This window comes from Petaurus breviceps, unplaced genomic scaffold, assembly GCF_028583685.1.
Source record: "Petaurus breviceps papuanus isolate PSGF00001 unplaced genomic scaffold, PetGlider_PUasm1.0 90740, whole genome shotgun sequence".
NCBI lineage: Eukaryota > Metazoa > Chordata > Mammalia > Diprotodontia > Petauridae > Petaurus > Petaurus breviceps.
Window position 1 is genome coordinate 6363500 of NW_027187330.1, and position 25702 is coordinate 6389201.

Consider the following 25702-nt stretch of genomic DNA (forward strand, 5'->3'; position numbering starts at 1 on the left):
GGAGGAGGAGGGAGAGGGGGAGGGGGAGGGGGAGGGGGAAGGAGAAACCTCCGAACATAGTCAACACAATATCCTATTGATTGGAAGTCTGAAATTTAAACTAGCCCTTTGTAGACAGGTGTCCTAAGAAGGGGAAAAACCAATGTAGAGCGCTTCCTGGGGCCCCTTGGCCTGCTTGGGTAGGTCGTTATTACAGATAATATAAAGAGAATATATAATATAAATATATATCAATATATAAGTATAATATAAGTATATATCAATATAAAGAGAAAAGCAGCCCTCATCCAGTGACAGAACACCATGAAAACCAGACAGACTTTGGACAAGAGAACATTTTTATTATTAATAAGATCCTGCAGAATCCTCCAGCCTTTTACTTAGGAAGTGGAGATGCATTTCTTATTTCAAAAACTCTGCAGGGTTGGCCAGTCATATTGGTGCCAGGGAGTTACAAGGTATAGACACCTGTTTATTTTCTGTGAGTTTTTATTTTAAAATTATTTTTAGCTGCTGCAAATTCAGCTAGGCTTGGAAAGGGAAGTGCCCTTATAAAAGATGCCTAAAATAGAATACATAAATGTGAGGGGTCTCAGAGAAAGTAAAAAAACAAAAAACCCAACACCCCGCCTCTTTGACCTTCCTCTTTCAACTTCTCCTTACTGAAGCTTTGACCCAGTTTGTTCCTTCTTATCTGGCTGTTCTGCCAAAGTCCTGCTGAGCTCCGCTATTAGGAGCTAGTTTGTTTGTCCTCTCATGTCCCTACTTGTCCTTTTTTGACTGTTCTTTACTCAACTGGTAAGATCTGAGGTTTATTGATTCTCCCCTACAACTCTCATAAGCTGGGCTAGCCAATCTTCTCTCCCTGTCTCTCTCTCTCTCTCTCTCTCTCTCTCTCTCTCTCTCTCTCTCTCTCTCTCTCTGTCTCTCTCGCCTTTTTGGAGGGGGGAAGGTAGGACAATTGGGCCTAAGTGACTTGCCCAAGGTCACACAGCTAGTAAGTGTTAAATGTCTAAGGCCAGATTTGAACTCAGGTCCTTCTGACTCCAGGGCCAGTGCTCTATTCACTGCACCACCTAGCTGCCCCAAGCCAATCTTCTTTTAATGGTAACACTAGGACCCTGGTGACTAAGGAGAGTGATTGGTGGGAAGCTTTCATTTCCAGTGTTTCCATTTTTCCTTTTTGGGTCACTGATTAATTAATGATGCTTCCATCCTCCATAGTATGATAGGTAATAGTTAGATTTAGAACTGGAAAACCTGAGCTCAAATTCAGCTTTTATGCTCTCTGTATTATTGGAGTGACCTTCTAAGAATCATTCAATTTCTCAGTTTTCTCACCAGTTAAAATGAGGATTAGATAACACCTAACTACTATTCCAGCTCTAAATATATAATTCCATCAGACCCCTGCTCAAAAAAGCTTCAATGTCTCCCTATTATATTTAGGATAAAATATATCTTCCTATATGTTGGCATTTGAACACCTTCATACCCTGCTCCAGTCTACCGGCATCTTATACACTACTCCCCTTCACATAATCTACATTCCAGACAAACTGGCCTATTTACTCATATACTCTATTACATTTCCCATCTCCCAGTCTGTGCTCAGATTATTTCATGTTAATTGTACTCTCTTCTCACTTCTTATTCTTAGTTTCCTCCAAAGTTCAGCTCAAGTTCTGCGTTTTCCAGGAGGATTTCCCCAATCTTCTAGTGGCTTCCCTCAAAAATTACCTTTACAACTACTTTGTATATATGTCTATACTGGGTGTCCCAAAAGTCTCAACGCATGTATATACTTATACATGTACATGTTGTTTTCCTAGATAGAATTTAAGCTCTTCAAAAGCAGGGATTCTTTTTTTTGTCTTTTCTTCCTTTTTTCCCTACCATAATTCCTGGCACTAGTATGCACTTAATAAATGCTTGTGATTTATTTATTGATTAATCCTAAGAACCGTATGGAAGGGAGGATACTAGATAAAAAATATTTATTGGGTGGCTATTCTATGTTAAGCACTCTATTGTAGTATAGGGTGAGGTAGGAATTTATTTATTCATTATTAAATATTTACTGAGAGTCTACTGTGACCAATGCCTTATTGGGAAATTCCAGTCATAAGATGTGATCTCTATTTCTAAGAAACCTGCTCTAGTAAGGGAAACTTGGATCTTCTATGATCAGTCATACAAAATCATAGAGATGGAGTTGGAAAGGACCATCTGTCCCTTCATTGGACAGATGAGGAAACTGAGTAGTGGAAACAGGGACAGGTTGAACTAATTCTATTGTCTTGCATGCCTAGAAACATTTGATAAGTTTCATCTAGGTCATTAATACCATGGTTGAACAACTGAGTTAGAGAGAATGATTTAAGAGTTAAGGTATAGGGGGCAGCTAGGTAGTGCAGTGAATAGAGAACTGGCCCTGGAGTTCAGGAGGACCTGAATTCAAATCTGGATTCAGACATTTAACACTTATTAGCCATGTGACCTTGGGCAAGTCACTTAACCCCAACTGCCCTGATTTCCCCCCTCTAAAAAGCAAAAAACAAAAAGAGTTAGGGTATAGTGGAAAGAACGATGGATCTCATATCAGAGGATGTGTGTTTGAATCCTACCCATCATTTACTGCATTGTGACCTTGGGCAACTCTCTGAGCCTCAGATACCTCATTGGGAAAAGAGAATTGTACTAGATGACCTGTAAGGTCCCTTCCAGCTCTAAATCTGTGGTACTGTGTTCTCTGATAGAACAGCAAGAACAAAACAAACCTGTGTGTCCCAGATTGCTGCCTTCAACAGGGTCTCTTTGGATTAATTCAGATTTTTTTTTTTTTTTGAAAACTCAAAGGTCTCCATATTTTTTAGTGGCAAGAGTTTGGGGTTTTTGGTTTTTCCATCAGTGGTGTTAGTTTGTCCTATTATCACACATAAATAAGCTGAATGTTTCAAGCAAAAACATGTAAGTAATCACTTTAATTCTTTACTTTTAATCTATTTGACTAATGTTAAGAACTTCTGTACTATAGTATGCATGAAGGTGGGTGCTATCATCATCCCTACATGTTCTGGTATTCAAGGCCCTCCTTCATTCATTGTCTCTCTTGACATCCCTAACCTTGTACTCTGGATTCCCTTAAATGAACTCTTCATTCCAATCAGGCCATTTTCTGTACTATTTATTCCTATTACCTCACACACACTATGGCCATTAGTATATCAGTGCCTTCTTGTGTGCTGTTGTGAATGTCCAGAATGGCCCCTATGTCCATTCCAACCTATTCAAAGCCTATATACAAATCTCCACAAAGCTTTCCCTTACGATTCTAACCTAACTTAATCCCTCCCCTCTCTGAAGGCCTAAGGCTGGGCCACACCATTGAAAATGTGATTTTTTAAAAGGCCTTCTATTGTTCTCTAGCTGTTTATTATCTCTGTCTTACCTCTCCAAACAAGTTGTAAGTTCCTTAATAGCAGAAAACAGTTTCTATTTTTTTTTCTGATTTTGTACATGATCTGGCCTGATGCTGGACTCACAGTGACTACTTAATAATTAAATAAATGTGCTGGCTTGACTGCCATGGAAAAATGCAGTGGTAAGAATTCTGGATTTGGAGAGCCTGGATCTGAATTCCAACTTTACTGCCTTACTGCCTGTGTAATTTTGGACACATCACTAAAAACTCTCTGGGCCTCAGTTTCCTCCTTTGTAAAATGAGGGAGATGGACCAATAGTTTCTAAGTTCTTTTCCATCTCCACGTCTATTGTCCTATGACGGTAGTAAAAAGAAACAGTCATTTTTGTCCTTTGGACTTACCCTAGGTTCTCGAAACTTTTTTGTTTGAAATTTAGAACTTGGAAATTTTTGTAATCCAGTGTTAGGACTGGCTCTCTTAAATGTTTTCTTTCAAGTTCATTCTGGCTGGACATAAACTAGCAAATACTTAACTATAGGTCTATTATTGTTTTCAGCCAGGTTGTTGATAGAAATAAATTTCTTTGTACCTCCCTCTTCATCACTTTGAATTTTATTCTGATTTCAACCTAGGGAGAAACAGAGGACAGGCAGAAGGCATTGGACTAAGCACATGTATGTAAACATAAGGCATATGTGGAAAGGAGACTTTCAGATAGGAGCAATTTGCATTTATCACCAAGTATTGCTGTTAAATGAATTGATATCGCAACATGCTAACCTACTTCCCTGCCCCTTTGTTGTTGGTGTCTGACTCTTTTTATTTTTTTTGCCTTTTGGAGGACAATTGGGGTTAAGTCACTTGCCCAAGGTCACACGGCTAGTGTGTGTGTGTGTGTGTGTGTGTGTGTGTGTTCTAAGTGTCTGAGGCTGGAACCGAACTCGGGTCCTTCTAACTTCGGGGCCAGAGCTTTACTCGCTGCGCCACCTAGCTGCCCCAATCTCTTTGTCTGACTCTTTGTGGCCCCATTTTGGGTTTTCTTGAAAGATATACTGGAGTGGTTTGCCATTTTCTTCTCTAGCTCATTTTACAGATAAGGAAACTGAGGTAAACTGGGTTAAGTGATCTGCTCAGGCTCACACAGCTAGTAAATGACTGAGGCTGGATTTGAACTCAGGTCCTCCTGACTCCAGGTCCAGTACTCCATCCACTGCACCAACTAGCTGCCCTTTCTCCCTCCCTTCTGCACCAACAAGCATGGCCAGTTATCATTTGCTATTGCGTCATAATGAGAAGGCAATTGAGTGTATTGGAACAAATGCTTGATTTGGAATCAGAGGCTCTGAATTCATATTCTGACCCTGTTATTTACTAACTCCATGACCTTGAGTAAATCACCTAGACAATCTTGGCCTCAGTTTCCTCATCTGTACTGAGATGAGGTCAGATTAAATCACAGATCCTCAACATATGCTAAATTTCAGTGGGTCCATGAACGTGGATGGGAAAAAAATTACATCTCAATTTTTACTAACCTCTAACTGAAATTTAACCTTTCCTTCAATTATGAATGTGGGCAACAAACTATGGAAGGATTGGCAGGATTGGTTACTTTTTCATTGTAGAAATCACAGCTCTTTTCATATCATTTCTGTGGCAGTACATATCTCCAAATATCATTTGTGTTCATTACTCCTTTGAAATGACTATAGTTACTATTATAACCAGATCACACATGCTCACAATCTTCCTTTATGTCAATGTTATAGGTTTCTTGGTAATCCTATGTATTTTATGTATGCATTTAAAGATATTCTGTAAATCATATATAGGGTTAATTTTTTTAAGTTTTACTTTTTAAAAAGTTTACTTTTTTGTTTTTGCTTTTTTTAAGGGGGAGGGCAGGGCATTGGGGTTAAGTGACTTGTCCAAGGTCACACAGCTAGTAAGTGTTAAGGGTCTGAGGCTGGATTTGAACTCACGTCCTCCTGACTCCAGGGCCAGTGCTCTATTCACTGCACCATCTAGCTGCCCCAAAGCATCTGTAGGTTTCACCAGATTGCCAAAGACTTTTTAGACCCCTTTGGAATAGGAGTTCTCTAAAGCCCTTTCCATGTCTGATTCTTTGATTTTAATTCTTGAGTAGAATATCTTTGTCTCTCTGATTCACACTTACTTTTCCCATTACTGAGAAAGGTCTCCTTTCAACCTTAGTGAATTGTTGGCTCTATACACAGTCTCAGACCACTCTCCAATCCCTCCCCGCCCCCACACACAAATTGTTTGCATCAGAGGTTTCTTGGGCACATCACTAAGTTTTCTTAATAGGGGTTGAGAAAGACAAGATGAATTTTAAGGGACATTGGAAAGAAAATTTAAACTGCATTGGGGAGAGAGAAGAAAAATATATGGGAAATTAGCAAAGACATTGAATGGGGGGTGGTGGTGGTACCTAAGCTGAGCCTTAAAGGAAATTAGTCATTCTAAAAGGCAAGTGTGTATGCTTGTTTAAGTGTGTGTGTGCATGTGTGTGCATGCATGTATGTATGTATATGTAGGGAGTGGGGAGTCCAGTGAATTCCATATATGAAAGACTGCTTATTGAGTGGAATGAAGGTTTCCTATCTTTAAGATTGTATGTCAAACTGGTAATAAGGATTGGGTATAACATAGAGTATATAATATGAAGTAAGTCAGGAAAGGCAGATGGGAACCATATTGTGGAGGGTTTTAAATAGCAGGCTAAGAAATTTGGATTTTTGCCTCTTTCCTTTCCCCCAGAAAAAAATTACCCGCAATAATCTATTGGGATCTTCCTTCCAACATGTGTTGAGTTCAGTCATTTGTCTTTCATAATCCTTAGTTGTATTTCATTCTCTACTTCTTCCAGATAATAACTCTCACCCTGGCCTTTTTTTTAAAAGGGCATCTGTTTTAATGGACATTGGCCAATCCAAGATACTTTTTACTCAACTCAAAGAAGTCTCTGCCTTAGTGCAAATGTTAACCTCAGACAGCTGTTGGTGCAGGCAGATGTGCTCTCTTGCTTTATCCTAATTTACTGTAGCCATACATCTTCTGATAACTGATGTCTATGGAAAACAATCAGACAGTATGAGAATGCTCTTGACCTTCAAGACCACCTCCAAAGAGTGGTGATATTCATTTGGAGAGGCAGAAGAAATAGCAAAAGTACTTACCAGATCACCCAACCTTGAGTGTCTTCCTATATGTTGGGAAATGCCTTCAGGTTCCCCAGGTTCATTGATTCTTCTACCTCACCTGGTTCAATCCAACTTCAAGCTCAATAGATCTAAAAAAAATAACCTGTCATCTTTCCCCTGAAACCTGCTCCTTTTGCTTACTTCCCCGTTTCCATTAACTAATCACAGTCCTCCCAGTCATCCGTCTTGATAACCTCAAACTCAACTTTGACTCTACCTCCATCTCATCTCCCCTCATTCAGTCAGTAACCAAGAAGTGTTAATTTTGTCTCTATCATAACTCTTGAATCCATCCCTCTTTGCTGTTTCTATGACCACACAATAAGATTATAAATTTGGGGTTGGAAAGATTCTTAAAGGTCCTCAAATCCAACCTTGTCATTTTATAGATGTGGAAATAGACTTAGACAGATGAAATGATTTGCACAGGATGACTCAACTAGTAAGTGTCTGAAGCACCATTGGAGCTCAGGTCTCCCTGGCTCCAAATCTACCATAATGTTTCCATTGCAGCACAATGCCTGTCTACTTTGCCTATAATGTCTAGCTCAATCAACAAATATTGAATGAAAGGAGAAAGGGAATGAACATGAGTATTATTATCTCCATTTTATATATGAGTAAACTGTAGCTCAGAGAGCCAGAGTTGCAAAAACTTTTAAGTTTTGGGGCTTGAAATCACATTCACATCTTACTCCAACACCAGCATCCTGAAACATCTATAAAGGACTTTAACTCATGGACTGTTGGGGGGCCAGCATGTTCTATGTTCTGCTGACCGATTTGTTAATGCCTATACATTCTACTGCTACTTTGCAGTGCCAGGGGAAATAAGTGCCTTGGGTTATATAGCACAGAAGGGACTCCCACACAACTAATGAATCCAAGTAGAATGACCTGCGGTTGTGAGGACGGAGCTGGTATCTGCATAATTGATTGTTACCCAGAGTCTCATTATAACTCCAGGGGTCAGATTTTCTGAACCCAGGTTTTTAAAAAGAGGGATATGAGGAGAGTTGCATTTGGGGATTTCCCTCCCAGAGGGGGAGAAAGGATGTCTTAATGGATGGTGTTACTGGGCTAATGGTGGAATTATAAGAATAAACAATTTCTCTATGCACAATTGAATAAGTAGTAATGAAAATATTTTCCCCCAACTTTCTACACAAGAACAAAGCAACTGCTCTATTGGATCAGGCCCACGGTACAGAGCCTAGAATATGTATCTAATGTCCCTTCCCTTTTTGTTTCTCAGTTTCTTCATCTGTAAAATAAGAGGGCCAAATTTAGTGGCCTTCAAGGCCCCTCCAATTTTAAATCTATCAACGGATGGTCTAAGTCAGTGATTCTCAACCTTTTCAGTCTCAGGTTTTGAAAGAGCTTTTGTTTACTTGAGTTATGGGTATTGATATTTACTCTATTTGAATTGAAACATGCTAGTATGAAAATGCATTTGAGTTAACAGACTCCCTGAAAGGGTCACAGGTATCCCTGAGGGTCCCTGGATTAGACAGAGAAATGCTGAGCTAAGTTGTTATCTATCAATCAATCAATTGAACTTATATCTCCAGCGCCAACCATAGTGTCTGGCACAGAGAAGGTGCTTCATAAATACTTGTTAATTGACTTAAACAAGTGCAATACTCAGCTGAACACCTCCTACGTGCTGGGTAGGTGGAAGATACAAAAGACGCAAAAGATGCTGCTGCCTCTACCCTCCAGGAGTCTACAAGCTGGAGAGGGAACACGTGAAACAATCAGGGTATACACCCTTTCCACCACCCTGCATTCGCACAAGTCAGCCATCTGGAAAGTTTTGTCTTCCTTCAGGTTTCAGCTCAGGAGATCACCTCCATCCAGGATTTTCTCTTTCTTCCCCCGATAGTACCTTCTCTCTCCTCATTTTTCCTGGTAGTATGCACTTAATTGTGTGCATTCAGATATTTGAAGCCCGGAACTATCTTTTTCAAAAATTTATTTTTCATGTGTCCAGGATCAAACCCAATGCTTTGTATTGTAGTAGGCCTTTTGTTTGCTTGTTGCTCTTTTTTGGATGCAATCTGGGTTAAGTGGCTCTTCCAGGGTCAAACAACTAATAAATGTCTGAGGACAGATTCGAACTCAGGTCCTCCTGACTCCAGAGCTGGTGCGTTATCTACTATATCACCTCACTGCTCCCGTGGATGTTTAATAAATGTTCCTTGCATTGTTTGTTTAAGAGGAGGTAGTAGCATGTGGTAGTGCATTTTATACTGCTGGATGCCACTGCATTCTATTAGGAGACATGAGAGCATAGGTCTCAAAGTTGGAAAGAGCCTCAGAGATCTATTAGTTGACTCATGCATTTTATATGGGAAGAAACTGGAGGTTAGGGCAGTGGAATGACTTGTGGGAAGTCCTGCACCTAATATGGAGAGGACAGGGATTAGGACTGAGCTTTAGGAAGGCTGATAGGTATCATGCTTCATCAGGGGTCTTCTGGAATTGTGGTTGGCCATTGTGCTACTCCGAATTCTTAAGTCTTTCAAAGTTAAAGTCTATAGTGTTGTAGCTATTAAAAAATTTATTCTCTTGGTTCAGTTCCCATAACTGCATCTTTTTTTTTGGAAGGCAGGGAAATTGGGGTTAAGTGACTTGCCCAAGGTCACACAGCTAGTAAGTGTTAAGTGTCTGAGGCAGGATTTGAACTCAGATCCTCTTGACTCCAGGGCCGGTCCTCTATTCACTGTGCCACCTAGCCACCCCTTTAACTACATCATTTTGTACATATCTTCCCAGGTTTCTTCAAATCATCCCTTTCATCAATTCTAATGGCATATAGATTCCATTATATTCATATACCAAAATTTGTTCAGTTACTCCCTACCAGGGAGTGTGCTAAGGGGACACCCCAGCTTAACTTCTGATTCTTTTCTAGCAAAGAGACCTGTTATGATAAATGTTTTTGGGTAGAAGTGTTCTTTTCCTCTTTCTTTGATCTCTTTTGGGGTATAAGCCTTCGTAATGGTGTCATGGAGTCAAAGAGTATACACACACACATACAAGCACACAGAGTCTCATGACGTTTTGGGGCACAAGTTAACTTTGCCGATATGATGGGTATGAGACAGGGCATCAGAGTTATCTTACTTTGAATTTCCTTAATCATTAGTTATTTTTTCACATTAAGCACAAATTTTGATTGTGTCATGTTCCATTCCGTGCTTAAAGACAATCATTATCTTTTGGTTTTGTATTATTCTGGTAACCAAGATAGGTATAGATTGTAATTCTAGACCTCACTATGTTCTTTGTCACTTACTTGTGAAACATCATGGTGGCTTGAAAAGAAAAAGAAATAGAGAAAGGCCTTAGGCCATTGAATTAATGGTTATAATAAAGAAATTATGCAAGCAACATATTCCCAGAGGATATATTTACAAAATGTCAAAACAACCAATTGAAAGGAAAGAAAAATTCATTTAACCAGCAAGTTGCTTGAGCTACAAGGATGTCTGACATGCAGCTTGACTGAATTTTCAAGTGAATTGACCCACTGGGCTTCTTGTTTATCTTTTATGAAGATACAACCTCAATTTGAGTTGACTGTATAATAGAATGATCTCCACTGTGCAAATAGTGAAACCTATTTATAACATTAATATAGAGAATGGGGACGCAAGGGGACTAGGAGACAAGACTAGTATCCACAAAACAAGCTCACTATATTGTATCATATGTTTATACTAAGTATAGGTTGGACTGGGTTTAGGGATAGCTTGGCCTAGGACCTGTCCAAAACTGTATTCTAAAAAGCCATGATACAATTAGATTAAATTATTATCTTTTGCAGGTTTTGGTGGAGTTCAGGTGCTGGCCACAGGAAAATCGACTGGTGTGGAAATAGGTAGGTCCCTGCCTCAGGTGTTTTTGTTATTAATGGGGAACAAGGATGGGAAATATTAAAGCAAATGGGGGAATCATAGTGAGTGAAATAGTGGAGTGGCTTTGGGTTTATTTCCCCCAAATAGGCAAAAATTATTCTATGAATTTAAGGATGCAATCTGTGATCTGAAATAGATGAAAAAAAAAGATTTTGGGAAATGTTATTGAGAATGATACAACTTAGAAATTTCAGGCATTGGCTGCTGCCCAGGTAAGGGTTTGGAGCAAAGAGGGGGAAAGCTACTTATCAAGAGTCATCACTGTCTCTGCCCTCATCTGATCCTCTCTGGCTGGAGTCAAAATGTGAGCTCCTTGGGGGCAGGGGTAGCTTTTGTCTTTGTATCCCCAGTTCATCCAATATAGTTCTTTGCATGAATTAAGTACTTAACATGTTTGCTTAATTGAATAAAATCTGTGCCTTTGCCCCATTTTCCATGTCCATATTTATAGAATGGCTTCTCCCATCTCTATTTATTGAAATTCTTCCCTTCTTTCAGGATCTTGTCTAGATGTCACGTCCTCCTTAAAGTCTTTTCCATATGTCTCCCAACCCCATCTAAAAGTGATCCCTCCCCCACTGAGGTTTTTAATAAAGCTGTGTATGAACCTCTCCTTTGAATATGGTTATATATATATATATATATATATATATATATATATGCTTCATCTCCTTTACTAAATTGTAAGCTATTTGAAGACAAGAACTTTTGTTTGTTACCTTTGTATTCCCAGGGCCTAATAGTGCTCTGTGGGTAGTTGGTATAAAATACATTTTTTTTATTTGAAAGGATATCTTTTTGTCTTAACACCTTTTAAAAGTACCATGTACCATTTTATTCTTTATTCTTAATAGAACAGATTTTATGTTCACCTGTCACTCCAGTTTTTGCCGATGTGGCATAGGGCCTAGACAATAGAGGAAGTGAGGGAATAGGGAGAATAAGGGATATATATATATATATATATATATGTATATAAATACTAAATAAATAAATAATCTAAATACTAAATAATTAATTGCAAGTCACCAAGATATCAAAGAACCAAGGGAAAGCTACTAACCTGCTTTTAAGTTTGCTTGAAAAAACTAAATGGAATAATGATAGCTAACACCTATATAGTACCTTAATATAGTATCTCATTTGATTTCCCCAACAACTCTGTGAAGTAGATGTTATTATTGTCCCCATTCTACAGATGGGGAGAAACAGAATGAGACACAATAAGTCTTTAGTCAAGAGTCACACAGGTAGTAAGTGTCAGAGGTAGAATCTGAACTGAGGCTTTTCTGATTCCAAGAACAATGTTCTACTCACTATATCATCTAGTTGCTTTGAAAGGAGGTCATTTGTATAATAAGAAGAGAAGATGGACTGGTCATGTGGCAATAGTCATATGAGGGATGACAAATGGAACAGAGTGAAACTGGTACTCAGTGTCAGAGAAAGTGAAGAATGTCCATTCTGTCAAGGGAGACGTGTGTAAATAAAATGTATATGTGTAAATTAAATATTGTATATTTTATAATACACATACACACATGCATATATATATAAATTATATATTGTAATTTTACAAATTTTAAATTAAAATATATATAGACATGCATGTGTATATCTATATGTACACATATATGTATCTATATACACAAATATGTGTATACATTGTTTTTATTAACAGAATGTGAAGCCCAAGAGAGTTCGAATTGTTTCAGCTTTTGCCCTTGTATTACCAGTACCCAGTGGAGTACCTAGAATATAGTAGGTACTTAATATTTATTAATTGGCAGATTGGTTGAAATATTGGTAGGGTACATTGGGGTCATGGTATGGAGGATCTTGACAATATCATACTAAGGAATTTGGTCTTTAACTTGTTGATCATAGGAACCACTGATAGATTTTGAACAAGGGTTAATGTATTAATAACAATTCTGAGCAATCTTTTTATTTTCTATTTTCAGATGTCAAATATGCCATCATTGGAATTATACTGGGAATCATTATCTCTGCTGGTTTCCTAGCACTGAAGATCTGTATGATAAGAAAACATATGTTTGATAATGATTCCTTAGGTAAGAAAAAGACAAGCTTTTGTTTTACTCAAGGGGGAGTTTTTTCTGTTGCATCCCCATGGTGGTTCTCTGTTCTATAACTGTATCTTTGTTAAGAAGAGATTGTGGAAACCATTTGGTTTCAGGGGAAACATTTCCTCCAAGGCCTCCTTTCAAGGAGCTTTCTCTATTTCAAAAAAATTTTGGCTCAATGCCCCCCTCCCCCAAATCTTTTGTGGATACAATATTGTCCTCTTTAGAGTTGAATCTTGAGTGAAAATCAGAGAATTTCTTTTTCTTCGAGAGCCAATCCCTATCTGAAGCATGGCACTGTTCTACAATATCCATGTCAAGGGCCCATCCCTAAACTTCTGTTTAGCTAGCTCCAGCGGTGGATAATTCATTACCTTACAAGGCAGTTTACATTGTTTTTAGACAGTTATAATTATTCAGTCATTTTTCCTTATTTTGAGTGGGAATCTGTCTTCTTATAATTTCTCCTCTTTGGTTCTAGTTCTATTTGCTGAGGTCAAACAGATGAAAGTTAATCTTTTCCACATGAGAATCTTTCAAATCTTAGAAGATAAATATCCTCTCCTCCTCCCCTCCTCCCCAAATCTTTTCTTTCTTAGGTTAAACATCCCCAGGTCATTCCAATCATCCTCATTTAATACAGTTAAAAATCCCCGTCACTATCCTTGTCATATGTGCACCACAACCAAGTAGTACCCTTTTCTCCTCACTTTCACCCAGTCACAGGTCACCTTTGCACCCATAAGGCTACTTGACTGCTCACATGGCTTGAATGAGACAAGAGACAATAGTTCAATTCCTTCTTGTGAGATGTAGAAGCACCAAACCTTACCTGCCCTGCCTATCCTTCCCCACTCCCATAGTTGGACCTAATGATTAATCTAAGGACTACTGTGCCTTACAGTCTGCCCTGCCACTGACCTCTAAGGTCTTCCAGACTTTACCACCTGCTTTTTTATTCCCTGAAGATCCCTTTCCCACTGTTATTGGAGACTTATTTAAGTAATTTAAAGACTCTTGGTCCTTACCATCTTCTTTGTATAACTTTTAGAAATTCTGGGCTTTTTTATCTACCTTGGAGCTAAACTTTCTTTACTGTGCTTGGGTTCCCCAATTAGGCTGTGAAACCCTTGACAGCAGAAATTTTATAGCTCTTTTTATTTGTATCCCCAGAACTTGGTGCTTGGCAGACACTAAACATTTAATCAATGATCCTTTGTCCACCCACCCATTCATCCATTCATCCCTCCATGGATGTGCTTCAGCTTGTCAATGTCCTTCTTAAGATGTGGTAGGTACCCCAAGATGAACGCAGTACTCTAAAATCACTCACATTCTCCATATCCATGTCATCTTGCAGATCCTCCACAGCAAGTTCACTCAGTGTAGAAGGTGGAATCTGGGTGTGATTTCTTGCCTCTGGAGCTTTTAACCTTGAAAGGGTATCAGTGGAGCACATGCTACCACATCTGTTTGCTTTGCACTTCATATAAGACTGATAGACCTCTGTTTCCAGTCATATTTCTCTCTGATGATTTCTTTTTTTAAGGTTAAAATATTACTTAAAATAATTTATTTTTTGTTATTTTGAATTGGAAAAATACCAAAAATGTGTGGAAATGTCATCACATATAAAGAACAGAAAAGGATGATTTTATGTGAAACCATGAATCTTTATTATGTATAGCTTGCTTTTTAAAATAATAAATTTACTACATAAGTTTTAAAGCTGTCCTATATTCTGTCTGTCTCCCTTTGACCTTCCTTCTGTTTCCTCCTCTGCACTTTAAAAATGCTTCAATAGTATTCTTTTCTTTTCCTTCTCTCCTTCCTTCCTTCCTTCCTTCCTTCCTTCCTTCCTTCCTTCCTTCCTTCCTTCCTTCCTTCCTTCCTTCCTTCCTTTTTTTCTTTCTTTCTCTTTTTCTCATCTTCCTTTTCTTCCTCCTCTTCCTCCTCACTATCACTAACTCCTTGATAATTTTTTTACTCTTCTTCCTGTGTACAACTCACTGTTGATAACATTAGCAGCCTATTTAAATGCACCATTCATTGCCTCATAGACCTTTGGGTGACCCACAATTATGGCTATTCTGAACTGGTATTCAGTGATATATAGCCATATAGCATATATTCAGAAGCTTGGGATTCATTGAAAAGGCCATGTGATTTTCCAAATGTAATACAGGCCATTCTCCTTCCTTCTGTTTAATTTTTGTTTCAGCTCAGGGCCCATCTTCAGTATCTTCTTAAGATATAAGCTCCTTGAGAGCAGGTACTGTTATTGCTTCTTTATTTTGCTTTCCTTTGTAGCCGCAGTGTCCAGCACATAGAGCAATAGGGATCAGACCTGGGATTTCGTTGATATAGGGAACCAATGTATATCATAGCCATCCCTTAGTCTGGCACAATGATCAATTAAGTGATTTGCCCAGGGCAAGTATATGACAGAAGTGTGACTTAAGTTTAGGACTCGGTATTGGCTATTTATCCGTTATATCACACTCCCTCTTGGCACATACTAAGCATTGAATAAATGCTTGTTAATTGATCAATGGATGGACTAGTTCAATGGGCTATTTCATCCAATTTCAAATCTTAGTCTAGATTAGACCTTAACTTTTTATGTGTCCTAGACCCCTTTGGTACTCTGTTGAAATCTATGGACCTGTTTTCAAAGTAACATCTTTTTAAATGCATCAAATAAAATAGATAGGATTACAAAGGAAGACAGTTATACTGAAGTTCAGTCATCAAAAAAAAATTTAAAACAGTTCAACAAACTCCAGATTAATAACTCCTGGTCTACATAATAGTCATTCTTTACCTACTTAGTATTTCTTGGTAATTTTTTAGATGAAACTCTTTTGAGTGGTTGTGAATCTCTTTTCAGTCTCTTTACTTTTCCAGAGCTTGATAAAATCAGGACAATGTCAATTGCAAACAGGAATATTGGGAATACTTCACTCTCTAGAGGGACTCTCTCTTTAATTTGGAATCTACATTGGACATGCTGTATTATAGAGGCAAACACTTTTGGCATGCAGGTTTTTCTCTGTTCTTTTTCTGTCTCATTTGTGTTTATCAGAATATGGCTGAATAGAGTTATCTCTGTTATTATACTTGTCAAAGAATCCTGAATGGTCCAAGCCTATGCACAAAAGGGAAGATCCTCACTGGAATAGAGTGGGAAAGACTACATTTTCCTCCACTAATCAACAAAATCAACAAACAATGTGCATAATTGTTTAATATATACTCTACATCTTTCAATCAGTTGTGTTAAGGTCTGTGATCTGATATAAAACACTATCTGCAAAAGCCTTTTTGTTCTCATCATCAAGGATGCCCTTGACATAGGAATATTCTCAAAAACACATTATAAGGGCAAGAAAGTAAATGCCAAGTAGTAGTTCTTGATGTGCTCTCAAATTTCTCTTTTAGTAGTGATACCATCTGTGGTTCAGCATCTTTCTTCCTTTCAGATATCTTGAAAATGAGCCTGCAATATGTGAAAAATCATGGTACCTCCAGCACAGACCTCTTCAGTATGTGCTTTGTTTGGTCCAGATGCTCTTCCCAACATTCTTTTCCCTATTCCCCCTTCTGTTTCCCAACAGTACACGTAGTACTTTAACATTAAAATCCAAACATGTTGATCCAACCATCAATGATAGAGAGAAACATTAGCTATAAAAAATATTGATAATTTTTTTCATCTTTTTTTGTTTTTTTTATCCTCCCCTGCCCCAGTTTCATTTTTAAATGCTTTATGCATGATCTTGCTTAACTGTGAACTTTCTGCAAACCTATTTTTTCTCTCCATTGCTTTTCGATGGGCAAGTCACTCAGCCCTAGTGCCTCCCTCAGGCAATTTGGTAAGAACCTATATTGCAGAGAAGGTACTAGTCTGTGTTAATAAAGTTTCTCATCTCTCTGCACTGATGACATAACAGTTTCTGGCAAAAATTTTCTCTTTCTCTCTCTAAATAGATAGAATTTACATAAACATGTATATATGGTCTCTCTAAATAGATAGAATTTACATAAATATGTATATATGCACATGTATATATACATGTACATATATATACAAAATATTTATATATTAATATTTATATCTATATATGCTTGAAAAAATTTTGAAGGAAGGGTATTTTATCTCTTGCTTTGATACATTTTCCTATATAGGAAAATATATCATGGAGAACCCAAGCCAGTGTCACAAAGAACCTAGAAGTCACCTTGGTCAGCAAATACTTTCTATTCTTGATAAGTGGAAGGCTATGCCAAAAGCAAAATTAATTTAGAACATGAACTTATTTGTAAAAACTGACAAAGGAGGATGGTAGGAAATCATGAGGCAGAATTGTCTCATAAATCAGCAAGAAGCAACGGAGATAGTTGTGTGACCTTGGGCAAGTCATTTGACTCTAATTGCCTTGACTTCCCTACTCCAAAAGGGGGAAAAGAAGCAATGGAGAGAAAAAGTAGGTTTGCAAAAAGTTTGCAGTTAGGCAAGATCATCCAAAGAACTATGTCTGTGCTGTATCTGTCTGTCTTTTTATCTATGCCTGTGTCTGTGTCTATTTGTATCTATGACCATGTTCATGTCTATATCTGTGTCCATGGCCATATCCACATCTATGTCCATGTTCATTTCTCTGTATGTATAGATATCTTTATCTATGTCTGGTACTTTGATTTCTTCAGTTAAAGGAACTCCTAGTCTAGAACCTCTCTTCACTAATACAAATCAGCATCTGCTCTGTAATTTATAATTTTAGGGAATTTTCTAGGGCACTGAAAGCTGAAGTAACTTGCCTATGTTCACACAGCTGGTCTATATCAGAGGTAGGACTTGAATCCAAGTCTTTCTGATTCCAGCACTAGTGAGCCCTCTATTGACAAGGTCACACTGCCTCTCTGTCTTTATTAAGAGTGAGATAACACTATAATTCATCTGGCACATGGAAAATATTATGTTTTATAATCCCAGGTGCTTCTAAGTAGATTTGTGATCTTGGATGACAAAACATTGATTTTTACTCCTTTTTAAAGAGTCTCAGCGTTACAATCTGTGAAATTTTTCTATTGTATTCAATTACATAATGGAATGATGATATATCTTTAAAAATATGATCATGAAAATGTGGATGAAAGAGAATTATCATATCTCTGGAAAATGAGGTTACTGAGTGTTTGAAACGAATAGGAGGAGTCCTGGTACCTGAGCAGGCTTGGGATGCTCTGCTACTTTGATGCATCTCCCTGATCCATTTGCACATCTAAATTCATGCGGAACATAATTTGTCCTAGTTGCATAGATTTTGCATCCATGTAAATAAAGGGAGAACAAAACAGCCTGTTTATCTCACACACACACACACACATACACACACCAGATTAAGTCCTTTAAACTAAAGATGGGAGGGGAAAGTGGAGGGGAAAATAGAAAGAGGGTGAATAATATGGTCTTGGCTTTTTAAAATTCTAAAATCTCATCCCTGACAACTAGGCTATGGAATTTAGATCCTGAAATTTATCATCATGGTCATCACCAAATCCAACAGGCAGGAGGTACCTTAAAGCTAGAATTCCCTCTTCCTTTTCCACTTTCTTCTGCCTCCACTCCTGCTCCCTCCTCCTCTCATCCCTCCATCTCAATCTCAATCATTACATCATTGTAAATGTTGCTTATCTAATGACTTATAATACTGTTTTTAGATACAACATCTCGAAGAAAGAGCAACACAAGGTAAGGGTTCCTTCCAGTTTATGACATTTAATGAATGCATTTTCTTCATCCTTGTACTTAAGGTCAAAGAAACCGTAGATTAAATTCTACTAGGGGTAAGGAGATAATTGATGCAACAATAGGGAAATGGCTGTATAAATTGTAGAATGTCATTTTGATGGGATTCTATAACGTAATTAAGAATGGCAGGTATAAGAAACAAAGAAATCTGGAAAGACTTTTAGGAATGTCTTCATATTCCCAGCACTAAGTGCAGTGCCTGGGATATAGACACTCAATAAATTCTTGAATGAATGAATATAATGTGAAGTAACAAAAAACCCCAACAAATCAGGGCTGGAAGGGAGAGTATATACTAACAACAACCTTGCAAAGGGAAAAGTTAAAGAAAGCACAAATGGACAAAGAATCTTTATGGAAACAGCAGAAGTAACCAAAAAGTCATGATGATATTGTATGTATTAAAAATAATGCAAATAGTTTCAAAGTAATAATAATATAAAAGGAGAGATGAGATTTGATGGAGTAAGAGCAGAGAAACAATGCATTTGACCTATTTGAGGAATTAGGAGTCCCATAGCTATTGATGTGATATGTGAAATTGGTCCTAGATGTATTAAGGTACAGGGAAGTGAATACTTGGCCCTGTAAGCACCTCAATTCAAATAGTTCCTCTTATAGCTCCTTGTCTGATAGCTCCTTGTCTTATAGCTCCCTGTCTGACCCTGGACAAGTCATGGCATCCTGGGGCCTCAGTTTTCTCATTACATGAGGAATTTGCACTAGGTGGCCTCTATATCCCCTCTGGATCTGTGATAAAAATAGCTAACATTTATATGGCACCTGAAGGTATGCAAAGCACTTCCTATGTTATCTCATTTGAGCCTAAGGAATAGATAATATTATTATGCCCATTTTACAGGTGAGAAAACTAAGCCCAAGAGAGTTAAGTTACTTAGAGTCACATGGCTAGGCAGGAGTCAAACTTCTGTCTTCCTACCGTAAAATCCTTCACATGGTTACATCATGCCACCTGGATGCCTATTAAAGTCTTTCCACTAGTTCTACTCAGTCTCTCATCATAGTGAGACGGTGTTATGCCCCGGGTCATCAAAAGTCTTGCTGCTGAGAAAGCAGCTTTGGTATTCCCTAACATACTAGGAAGGCTTTGAATATTGCTTCAATGACCAGTCTACCACCTATCATCTGAGGAACAGCCTAGCTAAGTTTTAAGAGGCTCAGTCCTAGATTGGATGTAAGAAGGATGTGTTTTTCAGCTACAGCAAGTCTCAAAGGTCACCTACCAAGTCATAAAAAGGTTGCTTTCTCCCTCAGGAGATGGAGGGCCCACGCTGGTGAAATAACCTACTTGAATCATCGAAGAGCCGTTTCCCAGGCTGTTTACTCTAGACACTCTCAATCTCTCTGTATGAATAGAAATTAACCGTTATCCCTTGAGCAAGCAAACAGAAGAGGGGACCTGCTTAGGATAATCTAAGATAGGTTCAGGAACCAAGATCCCCCTCCTCTAGCCTAGTCTTTACACTCTTCCCTCACCTTCTAACCAAAGTCATAAAATTATTTCCTCAAGGATGGTGTGATTAGTCACTGGCAAGATATGTGGCTGCTTGGACCCCACACTGGAAAGGAGGAGTTCCTATAGTTTTCATCAATTTATGTCCCTCTATTGTCCATTACCTTGTCTGGGAAGATGCCTCCATTCTTTTGCAAGATATAGTGGATTGGGTACTAGATTTGGAACCCAGAAAACCTAGGCTTAAATCCTACATCAGATGCTTGTGTGATCCTGGGTAAATCCCTTAGACTCTCTGGGCCTCTGTTTTCCTAAACTGTAAAATGAGGTGGGTAAAACTGATTATCTGCAAGGTCCTTTCCTGCTCTAAATACCTTATCTTGTACCCATCACCAAAGCTCAGATCTCTAGACACAAAATAAATTCAATAAATGTTTACTGACTAAAGTGTGATAGTTTTTATTTAGCTCTGTGGGGAGAGGAATTCTTGAGGGAATTCTTGCCTTGGCTTAAGAGTAGATTTGGTGACTTGGGAGTTTCTTTCCAACTCCCAATCTAGGATTCTATGACTCATCCTTTCATTGTTCGGTTCTGTAACTCGGGGCTGGGGGATGGGCAGGGAGCCAATTTTGGCAGCATCTCATGGAATTTTCAGAGGTTTTAGAAATTCATAGCTACACCTCCACTTTCCAGTATAAATGCAATGGATATTCCTAGCACCATCCTCTCTCATTTCACCTAATTTCCTCCTGGAATAGTGTGACAATATTGCAGGAAACAAAACTTCCCTAGACACGAAGAACCAATATTCGTGGCCATATTCCTGTCTGACTCTGAACAAAAACTCCATGGCTCCCCAGTGGGAAGCCCAGAAAAATATCTTTCCACACTGCAGGTGGCACCTGCTACCTTACAATGTTGCTTAGTGCCTTCTGTTGGCTCTGTGATGATTCTTGGGAATTCTTTCATTGGCTTCTCACCCAGAACTAATTTTTGATTCTAAGGATCTAGGACACCTTTATCAGAGAAGCAGACTGGTAAGTAGCAATTTTAGCACGTGGGGCAAAGTGCCCTGAAACCCACTTTGTAATTCATGTTCTGAAAATAATACAAGAGGTAACTAAGGCAAATTCAGTTAATAGATAGAGTTTGTGTGGAGACAACAGTGCCAGGCCTTAGGGGGTGATATCCCAGGGCTCTATGAGACTGTAACTGAGGGGAAGAAGCAGAGTGAGGTAGCCTGGGGAAGAACTCATCTGGACTATGACTGTATGGGGGAGAAAGTGCATAATCTGGAAACTTCCGACGTCAATTACTCTTGGTCATCACTAGGTGCAAAGCTCAGTTGTTTCTATATTCCTGAAGGAAGTAAAAGTGCTTCAAAATGTAGCCACAACAAACTTTTAAAATGCTCCCTCATTCTTTAAAATTTTTGCTCCTTTTAAATTGTGGTGCCCTTAAGAAAAGCTCTGATTATCCCATCCTAGTTTTTTTCTGCAAATGAGTACACATGTACACAATGCAATATGTGCACACAGTATACATATGTATGTACACATGTGCATATGTGTGTATATATATTATATGAGGGGGGAGAATAGTCTTTGGGAATATGCATACACATATATATGCATACACATACATGTATGCATGTATGTACTGCATACATATGTTTGTATATGTGTACATACACATATATGTATTTTTTGTGTTTATCAAGTGACTCCCCAACTCTAACCCCTCACCTCCAGCAAAGATAGTAATCTTTGGAAATATATACACACATACATATACACATATGTATACAGACATATGGCACCATGGATAGAGCTGGTTCTGGAGTCAGGTAGACTTCTCTTTTTGAGTTCAAATTTGACCTCAGACACTTACTAACTGTGTGACCTTGGACAAGTCACTTAACCCTGTTTGCCTCTGTTTCCTCATCTGCAAAATGAGCTGGAAAGGGAAACGACAAACCCCTCCAGTATCTCTGCCTAGAAAACCCTGAATGGGGTCATAAAGAGTCTGACATGACTGAAAATGACTGAACAACAACCACAACATATTTGTATCTGTTCCCAAAGACTACTCGCACTGCTGGGTGGGTGAGTGGAAGAGTCAGTTGACAGAACAATTAAGTTCTATGTAGAAATGTTAGTCACTGAGTAAGAGCATCTGGGCATGACTGAAGTAGGGCCTCTTGACTGCTGATGAGCTCTGTGACTTTGGACAAGTCCTTTCTTTACCTTTTTTAAAAAGAGTAAGGGATGGGGAGGGAGACATCAGTCACCTTTAGGGAACAGTGATTAAGTATGCCTCCTTTCTGATTCTTTGTTCCATATAAGCCCAATAACAACATTTCTATTTGTCAAGAGAAAGCTGTAAACGCGAGGCAATTCTCACGAATGAGTTTAGATCAATCGTTCGAGTAACTCTAAGCTCCGGGATGCTTTTCTCTTTAGACCCCTGGAGGATGCAGAGAGGACACAGAGGTGTGGGGGCCAGTTTCCACAGTTCTTCAGGGAGAGCTCTGGAGACAGCAACTGGCCTCTTCTTGCATCATTTTATGTTCTGGATTCAGGTCTTGATTCTGCCCTTGTTGCTTCTTCTCTTCCGTCTCTTCCAGCAGCACAGCACCCCTTCTCCTGATTGCCTGACTAGCCAGCTCTTGACATCCTCCAGGCACTGGGCTCCAGCTGCCAGGGGGTAATTAGCCACCATCTGATGGCTGCACACACTTGGTCAAAGCCTTACTTTCTACCTCGGGCAAATGCCAAAATGAGGCCAATGTCTTTTGCAGATTCTGGCAGGGGAACTCCATCATCCTCATCCTCCACTCTGGGAATATTTTCCAAGGTCATTAGGCTATATTTAGTTAAGTATTGCTTCAGAGTCCTGACTGGTGCTGGCTTTGGAGTCAGAGGACATGAGTCCAAATTTCACCTCTCTAATTTACTATTTATTTGACCACAAGCAAGTCACTCCACTTTTCTGTTCATAATTTCCCTCGTATGTAAAATGAAAGAGTTGGACTTTATCCAACTCTAAATATATGATTATGTCGTTCACTTCATGTATTTACTTCATGCCTACAGGCTCTGGGTTTCCCCATAAGACTACCTGTCACTTATACTGTACACATCTTATACCTATATAATCGTTTGAATATTGTTTCTTCTATTAGACTGAGATCCTTGAGGGAAGAGACTATGTTTTTGCCTTTTTTTCTCCCTAGTACTTGCCATACAGTGGGTACTTAATAAATGCTTCTTGATGATTATAGACCTGGTTCTGACATTGTACTGAAAATCGGTTGGCTACCATTTCTCCCTTCCCTCTGGGAGCCAAGAATGTTAAAGAATTAGATTGACCGCAGAGTGATGGAGGGCTCTTCTCCATTAACTCAATTCAACAAATATTTGTCAAGGGTCTATGATGCACATTAATATGTTGGGCACTGGAGATATGAAGACAAAAGTGTGGTCACCCTCTGTCCACTAGGAGTTTGGGATAGCATTAGTGACGCAGACTAAATGTAAATAGGTAAGTCAATGTGAGTTCATTTGAGAAGGGAGAACTCCCAGTGGAGGCCTTAGGGAAGTCTTTGAGGGGGAGATGTCCAGAGAACAGAATTTCAAAGGATGATAAGGACTCTAAGAGGTGATAAAGATAAAGTGAATTAGAGGCATGGGTGGAGGGGGCAGGGGTTTGAACAATCTCTGCAAATGCCTGGAGGGAGTAGAAGGACAGTCTATTTATTTGGAGTGGAGAGTGAATCTTTATTCTTTTTTAGCATAGAGATAATCAGGCAGGTCTTGAGCTTTTACATTTTAACCCTTTCTGAGATAGGCAGGTCAGACACTGCTTCTAGACCTCGTGCTTCCACAAACTAGCTGTGCCATTTGGAGCAACCTCAGTGGGCTTCTGTTTCCTTATCTGTAGAAGGAGGGGGCTGCCAGCTATAATGCTTCTTTGAGTCTCTTGTTCTTTATTATCCCCCATTTTGCAGACTTAGGGAAACTAAGTCAGGAAAGGTTGAATGAGTTGCTTAATCAAGGTCAATCAGCAAATATTAAGGTAGACCCAGGTATGACTACTGATCTCCTAATCATCAGTTCAATGATCCTTCTAGGGAGAGTTTTAGGGGAATATCTCTTCTTTCTCACTGCCCATTCAAATACATTAAAGTTGGAAACCAGGTCTTGAAACTTTCACACCATATTCTTTGACTTCCCGTGTTCAGAGCATGTTAGGATGAACCACATCTTGCCACAAAGATAAACAACACTCCTTATCTTCCCTTTTTATTCCTTTCTGGCTCATGTAGATCAGAAGAGAGGTTATAATGTGGCTTATTGTCAGTTCAATTCAACAACCAACATGTATCATGTGCAAGGCTCTGAATTGGGCATTAATGATGCAAAGATGGAATCAGACATAATCTCCCTCCTCAGGGAATTTTCACAAACTTTCTGACTTCAGATGAGATAATGAGTCTAAAGTACTTTACAAACATTGGTCTAGAGAGACCACTACTACAACAATCTATTTCTGATTTCATCATCACACCTTCAAATATTCCTCATTACTACAGCATTTCATGACCAGTAAATTCAATCTCTGAATTTCTCAAAAGGATCTGGCAGAATACTTACCTTCCCCCACACCCCACTGAGTTGGAATAGTTGGTGAAATGGAGCAAATCCAGCTTGGAACCTAATTCATTGGAAATGCATGTTCATTTAAAAACGGAACACCCAGAGAAAGGAAATGCCTCATACCCACCCAGAACTGCTCCTGTGAATGGGAAGAGTAGACAGTCACCTACATGCAGCAGTGTGCTGGTAAATGTTAAAGGATTGGCTTTTCTGGGTGGGGAGGAATGCATGAAAGACACACTTTTCAACTGAATCTACATTACTTAACATTTTTCTCCATCACTTTCTTAAGTTTAGACAATCAGCAAAACAATAAATCAATCCCTGATTTTACCATTTGCTGACTTCTGAGGTATAAATACTCACTCTGAAAATTTAACAATAGGCTCCTAAGTCTATTTCCAGTCCACCCCTGTATGGGCATACCCCCTTTACTCCAACAATTAACCCCTCTGCCTTTATTATACCCTTATAGCTTTTTTGAGAGTAGGGACTGTTTTGTTTTGGTTTTTTTGGCCATTCTTTGTATATTCAGGGCTTAGTACAATGTCTTACATATAGTAGGCACTTAATACAGCTTCCTTGACTTGACTTTGGGTCTTAGAGTCCTCACTTAAAATGCAAATACCTCCTGGAGGGATCATACTTAAATCTCTTATGCACTAATGCTTTAGTTACATTTTATATTCAAATAGCACTTCAGTGGTTCTAAGTGGCTTTGTATATGTTGGCTCCTATAAAGTATACAGCATTCCTGCCATAGGCAGGGCAAACCTTGTTGCTGACGTTTTATAGATGAGCAATTGAAGCTCTGAGTGGTTAGCGAGTTGTCACAGGGATCAGAAATACAAGGCCCAGCTAAAACACCCACCTCATTCCTAGGCATCACATCTTTTACAATAAATCTTCCCTAGTTCTTCTTAATCTAAGCTCTTCCTCTCTGAAATTATCTCCAATTTACCCTGTATGTATCCTGTTTGTACTTAACTCTGCATGTTCTCTCCCCCCTTAGACTGTGAACTCTTTGAGAGCAGGGACTGTATTTTTGCTTTCAATGCCTGACACATAGTAGGTCTTTAATAAATGTTTGTTGACT

At 38.8% G+C, this 25702-nt stretch overlaps 1 protein-coding gene across 5 annotated transcripts in view; it reads left to right on the forward strand.

Moving 5' to 3' along the window:
- Positions 1-25702, forward strand: part of TMEM273 (transmembrane protein 273) — a 60243-nt gene that overhangs the window by 24088 nt on the left and 10453 nt on the right. For 3 of the 5 annotated variants that reach the window (XR_011164255.1, XM_069067240.1, XM_069067241.1), the window contains exons 2-4: positions 10482-10535; positions 12537-12647; positions 18384-18414. Coding sequence is in view for 4 of the 5 variants with exons in the window: in XM_069067240.1 (XP_068923341.1) it covers positions 10482-10535; positions 12537-12647; positions 18384-18414 (196 nt within the window). In the remaining variant the exon portion in view is untranslated. The other 2 variants (XM_069067242.1, XM_069067239.1) reach the window with 2 other exon arrangements.